At 43.4% G+C, this 19,313-nt stretch overlaps 1 protein-coding gene across 1 annotated transcript in view; it reads right to left on the bottom strand.

The window, feature by feature from the left end:
• Positions 1-14,085, bottom strand: part of LOC119652859 (organic cation transporter protein) — an 82,714-nt gene extending 68,629 nt beyond the window's left edge. Inside the window, exon 1 of the mRNA XM_038057215.1 lies at positions 13,555-14,085. Coding sequence (XP_037913143.1) covers positions 13,555-13,664 — 110 coding nt within the window. The 5' untranslated portion in view covers positions 13,665-14,085. The remainder of the gene's footprint in view (positions 1-13,554) is intronic.
• Between the last annotated feature and the right edge of the window lie 5,228 nt (positions 14,086-19,313).

The raw sequence follows: 19,313 nt of genomic DNA, 5'->3' as shown, positions 1-19,313 counted from the left end.
CAACACATCATCGTCCACTTCAGGCATATTGAAAACAAACAGGTGCTGCAATGCAAAAACTTCTAGCGAGTGCAACAAACTGCCACCTAAACCACCCATGTGTCAAATGCTGGGAGAGGAAGACTTCTTAACCAAATACCGTACCAAACAGCGTAATAATGGTCTTCCTCTGGGCCGTGACGAGAAGAAATACATTGAAAGATCTCATCCTATTTCCTCTATCCAATGGTCATCCGGTAGTAAATCCGACGTTCGTACGACCGTCAGTGTCCTTCGTATATGCCATACGAACCAGCTTCGCACCCATACCTCCGTCCCTCCCACCATGTCCAATCCTATGATCAGCAGCCCGATATCCAGCAATGGGCCTTAGGATAATCGAGTTAAACATCAACTTCATTATCGACCATCGCAGGGACGGGTTCGAGCTATTTCTGGAAGAATATAAGCCGAACACACTTCTTCTATGTGAAACCAGGTTGAATTATCGATACAACTCCAGTTTTCTTAATTTTAACTTTTTCTGGACGCATTGACCTCAACCCAACCATCAAGGCCACAACACCTGCGTTGGTATGGATGTTCTCCTATATGAAAAGGTATGTCCTCACAATTTTTCCACCTTTTAACAATATCAATTCTATTGAAATTACCTTCATATCCTTTTAAATTCCGTCCTCCGTATTTTCGTAACATCCATCCATGCGCTAATCAGTCTCTCGACATCAGGGCCTTCTACTCGTTCCAACCCTGCACACTCGGCAAACCCTGGGCCCTCATAATTGGCGGAGAGCTGAACACTGTTTCGGCATGTGGACGAACTAGAAAGAGACGCGCCTCCACCAATTCCTCATCAATTCACATCCGAGCATCAACCTGTTTCCGCTTTGGAAAACCTTCCAACATTTCCATCTGTGATACCAGCGTTACAATTCCGGGTTTCCAATTCGCCGACCGACTAACATACTCGGTTGAGCACGCTCTACTCATTTTGAAATCGCAGGTTCTTTTTAATCGAGTGTTTTTTCGACTTCGACTTTCGACTCCGTATGGCAGTACGAGTTTGCGTTTGCTTTACTCGAATATCTGCAAGCTAATCCTTAACTTCTTAGATGGGGGAAAATACCAAGTCACCAGACAGCCACATTTCTCGGGACCTTACTCATGTCCTGCTGGCGTTCCACAAGGATCAGTCTTTTCTGCCAAACACCTTCACACATCGAGCTCCATCGGAGTCTTTCAACACGCGCACGATCTGATCTTCTCTATCCGGTAGGCGAAGCTTGCCTGATTTCTTATTAAGACAAGCTTTATAACTACTTCTCCAAATGGAAATTATCCGGAAATACTCACTTGCCACCGAAAGTGCTATAGGCATCTCTATCCTCTCCCTCCAAATCCACAACATTCACATTCCAATCGTCAAAGAACTCAAAAATCTCCGGGTGACAAATATCTATGCCTTGTCATCAAATACAACATCCCAGCTCCTCCGAGGATTAAACTGTGTGGCCACAAGCAGTTTATCCTCCTCCTCATTTTCGGCTTTATTTTCTGGTCCGACACTTGACCATGCCGTATGCAAGGACTCAAGCGCTAACAGCCCGGACTGTTCCAATTTCTTTAAAAACGAAAATCGGTCGAAATATATCTCCAATCAGATTCTGTACGACTCCTTGGAAACTCCATTCACTATGACTAGCCAAGTGTAAATCTCATTCCCACGTATTCATTAGTTAGATCATTCAGTTGGAGCTTGTTGAAAAGAACCTGCTAGGAACTCATCTGCCCTCTCAATTGCTCTCAGCACGTCAATTTTAAAGCCGCCTTTTGATCCCCAAGGATAACTTAGGATTATGGCGAGAACATTCTTCTCCAAGTCTCAACATATCTACCACAAAGACAGAATGGTTGCTTGGTCGCTACAGTACAAGTAATATACTCTAGCTCCTGGAGCCTTCCTGGATGTAGAGGAAACAATCAACAACTTTAATACCAACTCCATCAAGGAAACCATAATCAGCATTGAATTAGAGGGTTATTTTATGCATTGGATAATATCCATGCTAACAATTAGGATAATCCAATCTGATCTGAGAGGTAAGCGCTTGAACAGAGCTGTGAGCAGAATTACATCTCAGGGAAGTGCTCTCCCTCCATCGAGTTGATAATGATGGATCCAAGTCTACGCATATTAGACAGGAGCGGTTCAAGCGGCCAAGGTTCGGGACAGTGAAGTCCTACTTCTAGAGTAACGTCCTAAAGGAAGTAGCTTAGGAACTCTGGGCATACACAAGCCGAACTTCACGAGGACTTTCCAGCCTGGACAGAGTGAAGAATCAGCGACATGTTACAAGGTTACCACACGGTATTCTTTACCGACGGATCAGAAATAGTCTGGTCGCAGGTAAAATTTCACTAGTGGGGAAAGGGATTTGAGTCGTGACTGGATGTTGGATACCAGTCGTCTCAGCTGTAAATGAGTGCATGAGTCAAATTGTGGTAATAATAATTACGGACGAGGGCAATGCTGACCACATTGCCTCCCATAGTGTACCGTACGCTCCAAGCTCCTGACCCAATTGCCAACGATTATTATTATTACGCAGTGGCGACATCCCCTAAGCTGGTGAGGCAGTGCAGGGATGCGCTGAACAGTCAGGGAACCATCCTCAAAGTCACCCCCCGCCCCCTCAGTGTTCCTCGTCTTTGGAACCTTGGGCTGGCCAGGTAGTCCTGCGTTACTCTGCGTCAGGATGCATACCCCACAATTTGCATTGTCGAAACTGCGGAAAGGAAGGACAATCCCTCAGCCCCGTTCTAGAAAGAGCCAGGCTACTGACACTAGGTTAACCATTCTTTGAGGACCTCAAGGAGATCTTTAGTTGGGAGGTGGAAGAGTTGGTATCCTTCGTGAATGCTACGGGCATGGTTCTGAAAATCTGAGCCGGCTGGGTTCTATTCGCTTGTTCTTACCACAGCAATCATAGTGTCAGGGGTGGCATCAAAATGGAGCACCACATCATTAATTGGGATCCTCGGAGCGACCACTGATACCTACCCAATCCCAATTTTATAAACCAGCCCTTCCTAGCTTCTAGCTCCAGATTCTTCGCCTGGCTTGGCGTCCATCCTATCCACCCTTCCAAATAGCTTAAGGCACGCTGAATCAGAATGGGTACATATATATTTTTGTTATGTAGTTTTTTGAAGTGATAGAATTCCAAACGAAGATGCAGCCTCCAACAGCACTTCTTTAAAAATATCTGCAATTGATTTCCATACGGACATTATATTGAAATAATATTACTTCCATTATCTTCCAAGAAATTAAAGTGCTTCAGGTTTCTTAACTGGTAACCAGAAACGAATCTTTTTAAATAAAAGATACACACAAGCTCCCACAAGAGCCATAATGTCTTGCGTTTCTTGCCCCAGTAATTCTGCCACTGTATCTTTCTGTTCTTCCAACCCACGAATAAAAAGTGCATAAAATATAATGTAAACACTGGCGCCAGTCTTACAGTTTCAGTTGGATACGTTCTTACATTATGTGTGTAAATATTTACAGAGGTTTATAATGGATAAATAAAATTGAGGCTTAATGTCTGATGGTTCTTAATTGCCATGGTTGCGAGGAAACGATTATGTGGTGTGGATTTTATGCGAGTACAAGATGGATTAGATAAATGGGCGCAGATGTAAAGAAAATGCAGCAAAGAGGAATGCTAACTTCTTGGTTTAATTGCTGAGAATGCTTTCTTTTCTAGTTGCAAATGATGATGCAGGGTTTACGTAAGTAGGCCTATATGGTGATATGTACTCGTATTCTCTAGTGCGGGCATGTGCTTGAATCCGCCATTCTTCTTAGAACCTTTCACTTTTTATGGCATAGATTCATATTGTGCAATTGTGGAACACGTGTCTGCAACAAATTCTAACTAATAAAATATCTATAGCGTAATTAGAATCTATTCTTAAGTGTTAAGTAACTGGAAAACGGAACAAAGGAACTTATCTCTGTAAATAAAATAATTAGTCAAAATTCCATCGTTTAGATGGTTATACTAAACTGTTGGAATATATAAAGTGAAATTACTTATTAGAAAACTGTAGTTTTAAAGTGCAAAAAATCGTATAATTAACAATTATTATTAAGTTTTGCGGTTATAGAGATTCTTAGTTGCATCGCTCGTGCAGTATATTGAGCTCGTGCTTCGTTTCAATTACTTTGAAGGAGAAAGTGTATAAGAGACATGCTGACACCCACGGAATAATTAAGAACAAGGTTTACTGAAATAAGTAACAATGATTCTCATTAGGAACTAAGGGGTGTCTAGAGTAACACTCTCAGTATTTACTAATGTTTTTTGAAGTTTTGTGTGAAACAAAACCTTATTAGAAACGATATGACCCTCAAAAAGTGTAACAGGTCCAATTCTCAGAACCTATCCAACCTAAAAATCTATAGAGAATTACAGTGGTGTACCTAAATGAAATCTAGGCCTAAAAATACATCCCGTTCCGATGTCTGCACTTAGAAATTTAGCCAGAAACCCTTTTTAAGTTCATGACATAAGGCATATTTTTGGGAAGTTTGAAGGAAATCCCACTATTATTAACAAAGTTCTAGAAGGCGAAACTTTTACATATTATGGGAATTTCGCGCATTCCAAAATATGTACGATGTCATCACAACATATCAATTCGTCAATACCACACCAAAGCGAGGTCATACGAAAGGGGGGTCGCAGGGAAACATTTCGTTTTAGTTTTTAGTCATAGTATAGGCATAAACTATATTAATTAGCTTTGACTAACTTTCAACTATTATAACTTTGTTATTACTGGTGCGATTTACACCAAACTCAAGCTCTATATTATAGCCTACGCTGCTGCAAAATCTTGTGGTACTAGGATGAACTTAAGGGGGGTTCTGCAGCCAATTACTGAAAATTAAGGAAACATACGAGCCTAGCCACCATATAGTGGCAACCTCTTGATTTTTTTTCAGATTTTTCGGTTGCGCAGTTTTTGAGAATGGCATCGTTAAATAAATGATCACTTTCGACCCCCCGAACTCCCCGCCTTTCCAACATATGTCAAAACTAAGATAGCTTGGGAATCGAGACCTTTCATTTGATACCCCACATGACTACATTTGGTGGAAAAAAATTTACACCCCTTTTTTGCATATTTGGAGACCTCCCCTTAAATTCGACGTAACAGGATGTAACTTACAGTATGCGTGAGCGTTGACAGTTTCCACCTTTTCACCACATTTGGTTCCAATCGTTGCTATAGTCTCCGAGAAAAATGCATGTGACGGGCAGACAGGCAGAAGGTGAGTACCGCTAACTTTCCCACTGTCGACATAGACACCACCGAAGTTCTCATGGTAAGTGAAAAGGAGGAAACTGCGGATAAAATTGTTGGAAATAAAGCACCTAGTTTGGATAGCATCTACAATAAATCTCTCAAGGCAGCAGTCAAAATAGCTTCAAATATGTTTGACGAGACGTTAACCACATGCATTGAAGAAGGACAATATCCTACACAATGGAAGAAGCAGAAATTAATACTAGTCCCCAAGCCAAACAAACCTTTGGGGGAAGCTTCGTCATACAGACCGATATGCCTTCTAAATAATACTGGCAAACTATTCGAACGAGTAATCTATAGCAGATTACTTCGAATTGCCGAAAAGGATGACGGTCTCTCCGAAAATCAGTTTGGTTTTCAAAAGAGGAGGTCTACAACAGATGCAGTTGTCCTAGTAGCTAACATAGCTAAGACCGCACTTGACGAGGGCAAATGTTGTGCAGTGATTACACTGGATGTGAAGAACTCCTTCAATTCCGCTAGATAGAGCAAGATACTTGAGTCCCAAATCAACTTAGGCGTAGTGAAGTACCAGGTGCGTATCGTTGCCGATTTCCTAATCGATAGGATTGTGTGCTGCGAATCAGATGAAGAAATGAAATTATACCAAACGACATGTGGAGTTCCCCAAAGGTCTGTCCTAGGGCCACTCTTGTGGATTATTATGTATAACGGAGTACTGACCCTAGACCTTCCTACTGGTGTGTCCTCTATTGGTTTCACGCACGATGTTGGTGTGACGGTTGTTCGTGCCTTCTCGAAGAAGTCGAGCATTATGCAAATGAAGCAGTCTATTAGATTAAATCGTAGTTAGAGAATGCTGGCCTACAGCTCGCAGAGCATAAGACGGAAGTAGTACTTATTACTAAGCGAAGAAAGTGCTCTTTCATGAAAGTCAAAGTTGGAACGCAAACAATTCATTCCAAGCCTGCGCTTAGGTACTTAGGCGTAGTGATTGACCAGAAGTTAAACTTCAGATTGCATGTGGCGGATGCAGAAACCAAGGCGAGGTTGCGAGAATGCTACCAAATATAGGTGGCCCAAGGCCGAGCTTTCGACTCTTTATTTCGAAGGTGGTTAGTTCGATCCTACTGTATGCAGCCCCAGTATGGGCAGTTGCACTGAAAAATATAGCAAATAAAAGAAAGATTGGAGCTGTGTATCGCATAAGTGTACTCCGAACATGTTGCGCTTACAGAACAATATCCAATAAAGCAGCTTGCGTGATAGCAGGAATGGTTCCGATTGAAATTCTGGCGAAAGAAATATAACGACTTTGCGATCGAACGTATCTCACCGAAGAATCCCCTGCCCGTCGGCGACAGTTCGCACAAACTGAAACTTTCGGGGAATGGCAAGAGAAGTTGGACGAGTCAGAAAAAGGCCGCTGGACTCATAAAATCATATGGGATATCCGGAAATGGATCGAGCGACCTCACGGCGAAGTAGGTTTCGACCTAACTCAATTCTTGAGCGGACACGGAGGCTATCGAGCATATCCGTATCGATTTGGGCGTGATAATTCGCCATATTGCCCAAAGTGCCCAAATATTGCAGAGAACGCAGAACACGTCTTTTTTCATTGCCCCAGATTCGAAGCCCAAAGGGTTACATTGGAAACTTTTATACAACTGGGGAGCACTTTACACCCGAAAATATAATAGTACTTATGGTGAAGGCAAAGGGAATATGGACCGAAGTCGAAAAGGTGATATCAGCCATCGGAAAGAAGCTTAGGCAGGAAGAAGTCATTGGAAAGAGTGAACGCGAGAGAAACACGAATATTAACATGAGGGGGGTCCACCTTTTCAACCACGATGAAACCTCATAGCGGTCGATCCTCTTTAGAAAGGAGGTCCCTCAAAATGGCTTTTTTATAGCATCATAGCTAAGTTGGAGTTTTAAACTCAACCCCGTTAAGGAGAAGGCATGGGGAGAGTGGAGGACAAGTGGAGGGAGAAAGTCTTTCCTCTCTAATCCTGTTGAAGAATTATGACAGTCGTTCGCCCTGCAAATGAAATGCATTTGATAACCAAGTGTCCGGATTGACTTCTACAATGAACCGTAATCCTGATCCTGATCTAATCTATTATTATTATCCCCAGAATGGGGTTACTTTGATGTCAAAATAGTAGGGTAATCCTCGCAGGCGTAAAGGAGTGTTTAGACAAAGAAGCGCAGGGTCCTCTTTCTCAAATCCCGTTCGAAAATCGTAGCGCACTTCAATTAAGGGGTATTTTTTATATCATTATGATAAAGTTTGATTTGCCAGCCCCAGCCTTGGAGAAGGAGGGGATAAACAGGATATATAGCCTTTCTACCCATAAAAGTCACTATTTCTTTAAAAGTTACGCGCCCCGAAAAGGGGCTATTTTCGTATCATTAATAAGATTTTTGGTAAGGTAACCTTGGGGGAGGGCGGTTCGTGCAAGGGGCTTACGGAATTGCCCCTCCACCGTCTCTTTGCCGGGAGCTTATTAATGATACGAAAATAGTCCCTTTTCGTGGCGCTATAAACTTTTGACGGAGGATAACCCGCCAGAATTCTTTAGCAGTGTTCGAAAAGGAGAACCTCCTTGCTCCTTCTACATACCTTCTTTTTTCCTCCTTCCACGGGCGGGAGGACTGGCAAATCAAACGTGATATAAAAAAGACTCAACTTTTTATGGTGGCGTGACCACCAGTGGTTTTCATCGGGGTTGAAGAGGGTACCTCGCCCCTCCCCCTTCATAAACTCCTAACTCCCTGTGGGGTGCGGTTGAAAGTTCAGTCTTTACCATGAGAGCTTTTATTTTTATTTTATTTTTATGTTTCTCCTTATTGGTGATCGATGAATAGCTCATTAAGAAAAAATCAATAAATTTACTAAAAAAATACTTTTATCACTGTTAAAGTAGAAATTACTCTATGTTTTTATCCCACTAGAGAACCTATTAAATGGAGCAGCTTTTGTGAATAAAGAACAGGATTTTAGCCTTTAGCAATCACTGAGTGGACTTCATGTTTTCCGATTAAAATTGAATACACAAATATTCATTTTTATCCGTTTATATCTGTGAATCTGCTATATTTTCATTGAGGAAATTTGTGTTTATAATTAGAAGCTTAATCCAGAAATATATCAGTAAACAGACGAGCTATTTTTGGATTTTATTGCCATTGAAATCCAAGCGGACCATTGTGGTGGCAAATTATATTTTGAAAAAACCGTGTTAAAATCCGTTTACTGTTTGTCTATTTTCCGGTGACATGTTGAGACGAAATTCGACGAAAACATTGGAAATAGGAACCCCCATGCATCCGATAAAAGGGCATCACTTTATGTTGCTTTGGGAAAAGATTGTCCTGCATGCAAAAGGGAGGGCTCAAATATTTTTTCCGCCGAATATAGCCACGTAAGGTATCAAATAAAAAGGCTCGATTAATATTTTCAAAAACAGGTCGTTGTTGGCCTTAGTTGCAGAGGCGGGTGAGGGGGTAAGCAATTGTGAAATGTACACTTAAATTAAGGATAAAGATAAATCATAGCGATGTCCCCACATACCTCAAAATACCCTATACCCCAATAGCTACTGAATAATCTTCGTTAAGTTTACTCTGGACGAACACAATAAGGGGCATAATATTGAAAAGTTTGGTAGAAATTCGTAAATTTATTGTGTGCTAACACACTTTCGGTATCCCGACGAAACTTATAAGACTGACTAGGCTGACCCTGACCAATGTGCGAGGCCAGATAAAAGCAGCAGGATCACTCTCAAGACCATTCGACATCAACAACGGTCTACGACAAGGTGATGCTCAATTATGTGTCCTCTTTAACCTGGCCCTCGAGAAAGTGATCCGTGATGCTGAGGCAAATGCAAGAGGTACGATCCTCTTTAAGTCCACTCAACTACTGGCCTATGCTGACGAGATCGACATCTTGGGAAGAACCACCCGAGACGTACAAACTGCCTTTATCCAGATCGAGCAGGCGGTAATTGGCGCGAGGTTTTTGGCTGCACATCAATGAAGGCAAGACAAAGTATATGGTGACAACGTCAGCCCCGAAAACCAACCAATCAACAACATCGAACCGCACTGGTCAAACAGGGGTTCTTAGCAAGAAGAATTCCGAAATCTTGGCCGCGCTCGAGAGAAGAATCCTCCGAAGAATTTTTGGCCCCCTACATGAGGATGGACGATTCCGTAGCCTACATAACGACGAAATCTATGAGCGATACCACGACCGTTTGATTGTGGATAAAATCCGGCTCAATAAGTTACGATGGGCGGGTAACTTAATCCGTATGGATGAGGATGATCCAGCCCGGAAAGTCTATAAGGACAATATCTATGGCAGAAAATGGAGACGAGTCAGACCGTGCCTAAGATGTGGCAATGGTGTAGGTCAGGACGCCAAAGGGCTTTTAGGGATATCGAATTGGTGGACCTCGGGGCAAAACCGGGATGTCTAGAGTTCCTTATTAAGGCAGGCTTGGACCGGATACCGGTTGTTGCGCCGTTGATGATGATGATAACACACTTTCACATCTGAAGTGCCGAGCTTTCTCTTTTCGACTTGCTCATGTGTACAAGATTCGAATAATATATTTTTGTTTTTAGTATAAATAGAACCGTAGAATCGCAATTGTTTTCAGTAGCTTTGTACTGATGAAGGGAGTAAGTTGCTCCCGAAATATATATACATTATAAAATAAAATTGTAGTAACTACAAATAGACGACAATATCTAACCACTTGGCTATAAGCTTGTTATTCGGAAAACCGGGGCTCTGCGGAAGCCCCGCATACTAAGCACCAAACAGATGGGCCGCATTGTACGGGCATTACTCCCTAGACATCCTATACGGGTTGATGTCAATAGCGTGGAAAGCGTCGAAGAAGTGGTTCTCACTATGAAAAACAAGAATGCGCCAGGTCCTGATGGTATTCCGGCGGAAGTTTACAAATTGATGTTCCACCATAACGCAGTCAGTTCTGGTCTATGGCACGGAGGTATGGGCTGATGCCCTCGATAAGGAGGCGCATCGGAAGCGCCTTGCTTAAGTGCAGAGACGGGGGGCTTTGCGAGTGGCGTTTGCTTATCGCACCGTCTCAGGAGCGGTCGTAATGGTGATCGCGGGAGTGATCCCCATTGGCCTCTTTGCCAAGGAGCGTAAAGCTATATGCGAACGCATGGTGAAATTGATTACTTCCTTACACAACTTCTAAGCGGGCATGAAGGTTTTCAGTCTTAACTGTACAGGATTGGGGAGGCCGCGATTTCTTGATTGTGTGTTCTGCAATGGAGTGGCGGACGACATGTTCGGGCTCTTCTTATTGCGAAGAAGATTGAACTCGACCGGCGGAGGGACTGGATGGCAAGGGGTTTCCTGAACTAACAACTCCCTTCCTCCCCTCCAGTTGCTGAAAAGGATTCCCTGACTTGAAGGCTCCCAAAGTCAGGAGAGCGGGAGGGGTAGCCCGAAATAATGTGTCGAACGGTTCCAGGCTAGTTCTCTGATGACAAGAAGGTGTTTAGTTGGGAGTCCGGCAGCGGATTATTGCGGGAGTCCAACATTCTGTGCTTAAACTCATTTACCTACCCTACTCTCAAAAAAGTCACCCTATTACAAATCAGCTATCACAATGGATTTGTCAAGAGATAATAGCATTGTCTTGTTAGATTTGCCGGCTCAGTACTCAGATGTGGGCCCCCAACCCCTAAAGCACAAAGTAAGGGAGAACAAGAAAAAAGCATAAAATGTAGGGTGCCTAATATTTATGGTTAAGGCTGTACATTTGGACATGAAAACACTAACCGTAAGTTCGGTGCCGCGATAGCTCACGTTTGACAAAAGACGAAATCGGGTGAAATGTTGTAACGACGGCTTGCAGCTGTTCCAGAAGAAGCCGCAGGACTTTAAGTTTGTTTCGCCATTATGGAGGTTTGGATCCACCAGTATAGTCCTGAGACCAAGGAAAAATCTAAACAACGGGTTATCAAGGGAGAATCTGCGACAAAAAAGCGAAGACAGTTATGGTGACTGTGTTTTGGAATTCCCATGCACAAGTATTACTGGAGCAATGAGTACTACGCCGACTGCAGCCCTTGAAGCGATCTTAAATTTACCCCCCATTCACTTGGAGGTGAAATGGAAAGCGGCCAACGACGCATATAGGCTCGATATCATTGGGGCGTGGAAAGGCGGCCAATCCAACGGGCATGCGTCTATCTGGAAATTCCTTGAAAGACATCCGGTAGCCCTGATGCCGACCGATCATATGGTTTCCAGATTCGTCTTTGAAAAGACATACACTGTCGTAATCACCGAAAGAGAAGAATGGTCGAAAAGTGGCCATAAGTCTTTTCAGATTACAGACCTAATAATCTTCACCGACGGGTCAGTCACAGAGGATGGATCGGGTGCAGGTGTGTTCTCGGAGAATCCGATTATGGAACTGGCCCGACCCTCGGAAAAATGACGACCATATTCCAGGCGGAGATATATGCCATTTCATTGGCAGCAGAAGTCAGTCTGCGACAAAAATGGAGGCGTCGCACTATTCGAATCTGTTCCGACAGTCGGGCGGCATTATCAGCACTAAATGGCAACAACATATCACGCCAGTTGGTGTGGAGTTGTCATCAGGTGCTGCTGAAACTTGGCCGACTGAACGAAAGATTCCTGATGTGGGTGCCGGGACACTCTAACATCGCCGGTAATGAGGAGGCTGATAGACTGGCTCGCCGAGGGTATGGATCCACAATGGTGGGGCCAGAACCAGCTCTTGGAATCCAACCATCTACTGTCCAGTCTACTCTGAAGGGTGAAATTGCAAGGATTCACGCAACCGAGTGGAAAAATTTGGACTCTTGCCGGCAGCCAAAAACCTTGTGAAAGAGCCTAAGGCCACTGGAGCGGCATTTTTGTTGTCCCTTAAGAAGTGCGACATGAAAACGCTAGTAGGGCTTTTATCGGGACACTGCTCCTTAAACTACCAAAGATTGGGGTAGTGGTTTAGGTTACGTGCAGCCAATGTGAGGAAGAGGAGGAGACGACTCTGCACTTTTTATGCAGCTGCCCGGCATCCTCAGATCTCAGACGAAGACACCTTGGCAATGTTTTATTCAATGAAGAATCTGACACTTTCTGCCTCTTGAGAATGTTCTCAGATTCGCTAAAGCCTGCGAACACCGTAGGCGGGAAGCCATTGAATAGGCAACTTACGGGGATAGTATGATACAATGGGCTTCATAATGGCCTGAGTGCTCGGAGCTGGGGCTCCCCCCAGTTAACTAAACTAACTGCATGCACATATTATTCATCGTTATTGGACCGTTTGAAAACCGGCTTGCAAGAAAAACGCCCACGATTGGCCCACAAAACAGTCCTTTTTCATCACGGCATCGCACCAGCTCACACCTCAGCAGTTGTGGTCACAAAATTAATGGAAATAAGGTTCCAACCCCCTATTCTCCAGACTTGGCTCCGTCGGCCTACTATTTGTTCCCCAATTTGAAGAAGTGACTAGCGGTGGCCATTCGTTCTAGTTTAAATGTTAGATTTGACTGTTACTGGGAATCAGCTATTCTCATCTTCAGGGCGACGAAGAAGAAGCAGAGAATAATTGGCTCCCGAAATGTAGTTTCTGCAAGCAATAATACTCTCTTCGCTGAAACGAACAGGAACCTTTGTTTCCCCCAAATTTGGTTAAAGTAGAAGTTTTTTTTGCAACTGGAGTATGTAAGCTCCATGGTCGAATAAAAGGTGAGGGTTTGCCTGAGTAAAGCAGTCCGAACCTTTCAAAATCAAATTTTGCCACATGAACTTTAGCATGCCAGGGATATGGCAAATAAATAAAAATTTAGGATTGAAGATGACACCTCGAATTAATTTAATTGCCTTGCAATGTTGTGCGTATTATGAAGTTAAAAAGAAGCTTAAATCCCTGTGTAAATTCGGTACCCTAGTCGAGGAAAAAATGTTTTTCAATTGATTTGCATTTTTTGGTAACTTTTTTTCTTCCAACTCTAAAGATAACTTTTTTTCCTTTTTTTTCAAAACAACTTATCGCAATCCTACGCGTTTTAAGGGAATCTCTATCAAGTTTGAACCAGAATAATTTTATCGTTTTTCTTATCAAACTCAAATTATTGGGAATAAAAAAAAAAATTGATAAGTACCAAACCCATTTGTTGGTAGTTTCCAGTCGTTCCAGTTCATTTGTGACGGTTTCCTTCAAAGATCCTGGGGTCACGGGTTTGTTGTTCGCCGGGGGAGTATCACTAGTCATTTTATCAAATCAATATTCACTCTTCCTCACAAACTAGTAATAAAAACTTTTTTTATAGTAACGGTCACGCGTTAATAACACTCACGGAATGTAATGTATTGTGTTTGCCTCGTTATCAGGAATTTCTTGGCTCGTTACACTTGCGTTACAATACCAGACATTAGACGGCCTGCGCGACTAATTTCTTACTAAATGCCACCGAATAAGATATTTTGAAAACTGACGAAACCGTCGTTCTGTCGGAAACACTCTGGCCGAATATCCGCTTTCGAATGTGGATCGCGGCGTTTCGAGCGGACAATTTAAAAGATTTGGAGCCCCAAACGCTCGGCTGGATAGATAAATCCGCTCTGGCTACTCGACTACCTCAGTTCAGCCGCTTGACCGATTGAAGATAGCATTCTTAGCTGTACATTCGTATGGCCACACACTGTGTCTAGCAATTAAACTTTCACTCGCATTTCTTTTCCTACGAGAACTTGGGCTCGAGAATGGCTTCTGTGGGCTTGGGTAAATATAAATTGTCGTGAGTGATGGCGACGAGTGTTTACATCACAGAAAAGCTGTTCAAATCTATCGAAGCCACTCAGCCAAAACATTCGCAATCTTGTCTGGGGTTTCGATTGATATGTATCTAGCACCGCCTGGGAGATGGTGAGGGAGGCCTAGCTGCCAAGGAAGGAAGGGTGAAGATTCAGGCAGGCATTCTTTACAATCAATTTATCTGGTCTCGTGAATTTTGTAATTTATACACTTCGGAATTAAAATTCACAATGGAACAGGATTAATATTCAAATTAAGTATTTATGAAGCTATTTGCATGCGTAAGAACTAAAGGCCTGAATAGTTTTATAGCGTGCTTTCATCCACTGGAATAATAGGAGATTCTCAGCACAGAAGAAGGAAAAAAGTCAAAATATGTATACTTTGGTAGTAAATATCTACTGGTCATCAAAAGAAACGAGATTTTCACCAACGTAGGTGGCAATTTTTGTTTATAGTATCTTTTATGAGTTTACCTTCTATAACCTAATTGGGGTTGAACGGACATCTACAAAATTCCTTCGCGTCTTCTTATGGGCTTCTAGATATTACACAATGTCAAAGATATTGCCTTGTAAATAAACTAAACTGACGAAATCTGCGGGCTAAAGATTAATTTGATCTGGCTAAAGATTCATTGGAGTAATTGAATATTGAATAATAAACAGAGTAAACTCCGGTTATATATTGCCCTCATGAGGAGGAGAAAGCCAGAACCTTAACCTATGCTTGAAACTACTGAAAGAAGAAAAGTTTAAGGGACCCAGGTGTTATGCATTATAATTTTTACAAAGTCTAGGAATCGACGAATGGAAATAGAGTTCGAGCTCCGCGAAGGGTACGTTGAAAATGTCTGCGTTGGGTGTAATCTAAGACGCAGGACGATAAGTGATGTAATTTGAGGAGCAGTCCATCAGACCCAAGGAAAGTTTAAAAGATATAATTAAATCCAGATAGGTTCTACGCCATCGTAGAAATGGAAGGTTCAGAAAACGGAGGTGGGAGGGGTCGTCCACACGGAGAACATTTTTCTTAAAGAAGAGGGAACATGTGAATCTACGTCGCACCTTTTCAAGTGAAAACAATCACAATTACGGAATGGCGACCAGATCACGGAGCAGTACTCGAGGGAACTTCTCGCAAGGGAATTGATGAGAGTTAAGGAGGGTTGGATGGAGTCAAAATCCGAGGAGTCCGATAATTTTGCTGCTCGATTGGTCCGATAAGATCATCACCATCATCAACGGCGCAACAACCGGGATCCGGTCTAAGTCTGCCTTAATAAGGAACTCCAGACATCTCGGTTTTGCGCCGAGTTCCTTCAATTCGATATCCCTAAAAGCTGTCTGGCGTCGCTGGTGGCCTCGTCTTCTTCTTCTACTATAGATGTTGCCCTTATAGACTTTCCCACCACCCGCACACCGTAACCTATTGACCCGGATTTTATCCATAACCTGACGGTCATGGTATCGCTCAGAGATTTCGTCGTTATGTAGACTACGGAATCGTCCATCCTCATGTAAGGGGCCAACAATTCGTGGGAGAATTCTTCTCTCGAATGCGGTCAAGAGTTCTCAATTTTTCTTTTGCTAAGAACCCAAGTCACTGAGGAATACATGAGGACTGGCAAGATCATTGTCTTGTACTGTAAGAGCTTTGAACCTATGGTGAGACGTTTCGTGCGAAACAGTTTTTGTAAGCTGAACTAGGTTCTGTTGGCTGCCAACAACCCTGCGCGAATTTTATCATCGTAGCTGTTATCGGTTGTGATTTTCGACCCAACACACTTTCCGTTTGACTAGTGAGGTTTGATGTTGTTGGTTGGTTGGTTTTTGGTGCTGACGTTGCCACCATATATTTTGTCTTGCCTTCATTGATGTCGTCAGGATAGGCCAGTAGTTGGGTGGACTTAAAGACAATCGTAACCCTCGCATTTACCTCAGCATCACGGATCACTTTCTCCATGATAGGGCATCCCCTTGTCGTAGAGCGTTGTTGATGTCGAATGGTCTTGAGAGTGATCCTGCTGCTTTTATCTGGCCGGAAATCATATTTCCCTCTTTGTCTCGACAGAATGAACATCGATGTGTACAAGGCTTCATCCTGCTGACTTGTTGGTGAAACTTGCACGCCTGGTGCGGTTGCTCCCTGTACTTCTCGAGTTCACAGACCTGTTGGTTCTCCCAGGCTTGCTTTTTCCGTCTGTGAAGTTGCTTCTCCACTCGACGAAGTTGATCTCAGCTCGTGCCCGCGTTCTTTGAGAATGCAATATTACTCGGTATGCAGCATTCTTCCATTCCGTTGCTAGCTTACATTCATCTTCGAACCAGCCGCTTCGACTTTTTTTGCGGCTGGGGCCAAGTATGTTTGTGGCCGTATCAACGATAATGCTTTTAAGTTGGTTCTGAGGATCATTCATTGATGCTTCATCTCCAGGACATTGCGGCACCCATTTTCCCCTTATAGGTGTTACGAAAGGATGTGTTGTGGATAGCTTTTGTGTTCGCTCTAACTTGATTATCACAGAAATTACTAGGTGGGGATGTAGTTCGAGCCCGGAGTACCGCGCCAAAGAGATAGTGCTTCGAGTCTTTATTGCCCCCCCCCCCCCCCTATATGTTCTGACATTCATCAAGGCTGAGAGGTGGCGGCCTTCAATCAGCACGTGGTCAATTTGGTTGAAAGTGGTCCAGGTCCACGTATGTTTGTAGACCGTTTTCTGTGCAGATGAGGTACTTCTAACAACATTTCGTGAGATGCTGCTAACTAAATAATCCGCAGTCCGTTATTATTGGTATCTTTATGTAAGCTATGGGAGCTAACATATCACTTGAATACGGGCTCCGTACCTATTTGACTGCTGAAGTCTCCAGGTATGATTGTGATATCATATTTGGAACGGGCTTCGAGGGTCCACTCAACTGCCTCGTAGAAGGTATTCTTCTCCGGCTCTGCGGTTTCCTCTGCAGGGTCGTGAACATTAATGAGGCTTATATTTCGAAAGTAGCCTTGCAGACGCAGAGCGCTTATGTTTTCAAAACCAATAACAGCAGGTTTCATTTTTTTGACTGATTAGGAATCCTATTTGAAATAACAGAAAACTGTTTTTTTCTTTTTCCCTGGTATAGATATTTATTCTTGCAAATACCGATATTTCGGGAACCCTTCCCTTAATAAGTGCTAACAAGTCTCCATGGCATCGCGTTGGCCATGACATCGAAATTTTTTTTCCGGCTACATTATTTAACCTCTTCAAATTATTATAGTTTTTGTAAAGTAAGAGTCGGGTCTTATAGGCAATTAAAAGAGTAGCTTGTAAAACGCCTATTAGTAAGTGAGACGGCTAAACTTAACCGCTTACTGACAGAGCTAACGCCAAGTGACCGTGCGACAAACCAACTACTGCATGAAATGAAGCAATTCAGTGGTGACAAAGTCATCACCGAGCTGCTATAGTGTTTGTGGTTGCAGAGGCAGAGAGCACACAGGCCGTACTGATGTGTGCGGCTTCGAGGTCTCTGGATACGTTAGTCGTCAGCGCGGACAAAGTTCATGAGGTCCACGTACAACCCATGGTTGTTGAGGTGTCTCGCGACAACCTAAGCCAGGTGGCTCAGCTACAGCAGATAGTGGCAGCATTAACAGCCACCGTCTTCGAGTTGGCAGAGGCCGTCGGTGTTTTGCATTCGGGGAGTTCGCTGAAAAGACTAAAAAATGTACAAGCTCCTGAAATTTTTCACCAAATAAGTCAGGCTTGCCGGGAGCTCTAGCGACTGCTACCTGAAATGCAGTACCACGTCGTGTCACAATCAACGACCCTTTGGGCCGGCGCAATTACCTGGTCGATACATGCGCTAAAGTTTCGGTTATTGCTGTATTCCGACATCATGAGTTAATACCGCAATCGTTAAAACTCTCGGCAGCAAATTCTTCGTCGATCCGCACGTATGACTACAGGTAGACTTGAGTTTAGGACTTCGACGACCGTTTTCTTGGCGCTTCATTGTCGCGGACATCAGCATTCTCATCTTTGGCGCGGATTTTATGGTTTGCTGGTCCTTTAGGTCCCTTATTGATCCCTCAACTTCTGTTAGGTAATCTGGGAAAATCTCATCCGCACTCTTTGCATCGTTTTTGAAGACTTTGCCACGTGGGTCGCGCACTTTTTCAAAAATACCGCAACATTACTACCGAGCGTAGTCTCTCTAAGGCTATTAAGTATGATATTCAGTGCCACATCAACATTATTGGTTCCCTATTTTTCTCTAAGGTGCGTCCATTACCATCGCAGAAGCTCGCAGTTGCGTTAAATGGCGAATGGAGACCTTGCGGCGACTATAGACGTTTAAATGCGCAAACCTTTTCAGATCGTTACCCCGTCACAATCATCCATGATCGCAAACTGCCGTATTTTCTCGACCTTGGACTTAATCAAGGCATATCATTAGATCCCTGTAGCCCCCGAAGACATTCCGAAAACAGCAATATGCATACCTTTCGGACTCTTCGAGTTCATTAGAATGACTTTTGGACTATGCAAAGCGGCGGAAACCTTTCAGAGATTCATCCTGTCTGTGTTGCAAAACTTTCACTTCTGTTTCATAGATGTGAATGATGTTCTGGTTGCGTCTTCCTCTGAGTCCGAGCAGTTAGAACACCTCCAACGCATTTTTCAACGTTTCCTTGAGGCCAGTCTAGTTTTTAACGTTGAGAAATGCAAATTCTTGCAATCGCAGGTGAGATTCCTCTGCCACCTGATTGCCACTGAAGGCATCCACCCAGACCTACTCAAGGTGCAAGCGATTTCGAGTTTCCTGTTAACTGAGGATCTCAGAAGGTTCTTGGTCATGTTAAACTTCGATCGCCATTTCTTGTCCAAGGCTGCCCACGATCAATCGATCCTTAACGCCTTCTTATCGGGGCCGAAAACCATAAGACTCCCGTCTGATTGTGTGGTTCCCAGAGACCAGGTGTTTTAGACCATCAAACAACAGCAGGTGGATGCTACACTTATGGAATTCCCTCAGCAAGAGTTTTAAAACAAAAGCCCGACAAAGCGCGCCTCGTTAACTCCGGCACTTGGGTTTCACTTCCGACATTCAACAC

The sequence above is a fragment of the Hermetia illucens genome, chromosome 3, assembly GCF_905115235.1.
Source record: "Hermetia illucens chromosome 3, iHerIll2.2.curated.20191125, whole genome shotgun sequence".
In the NCBI taxonomy this organism is placed as follows: Eukaryota; Metazoa; Arthropoda; class Insecta; order Diptera; family Stratiomyidae; genus Hermetia; species Hermetia illucens.
This window is presented reverse-complemented; position numbering and strand designations above follow the sequence as displayed.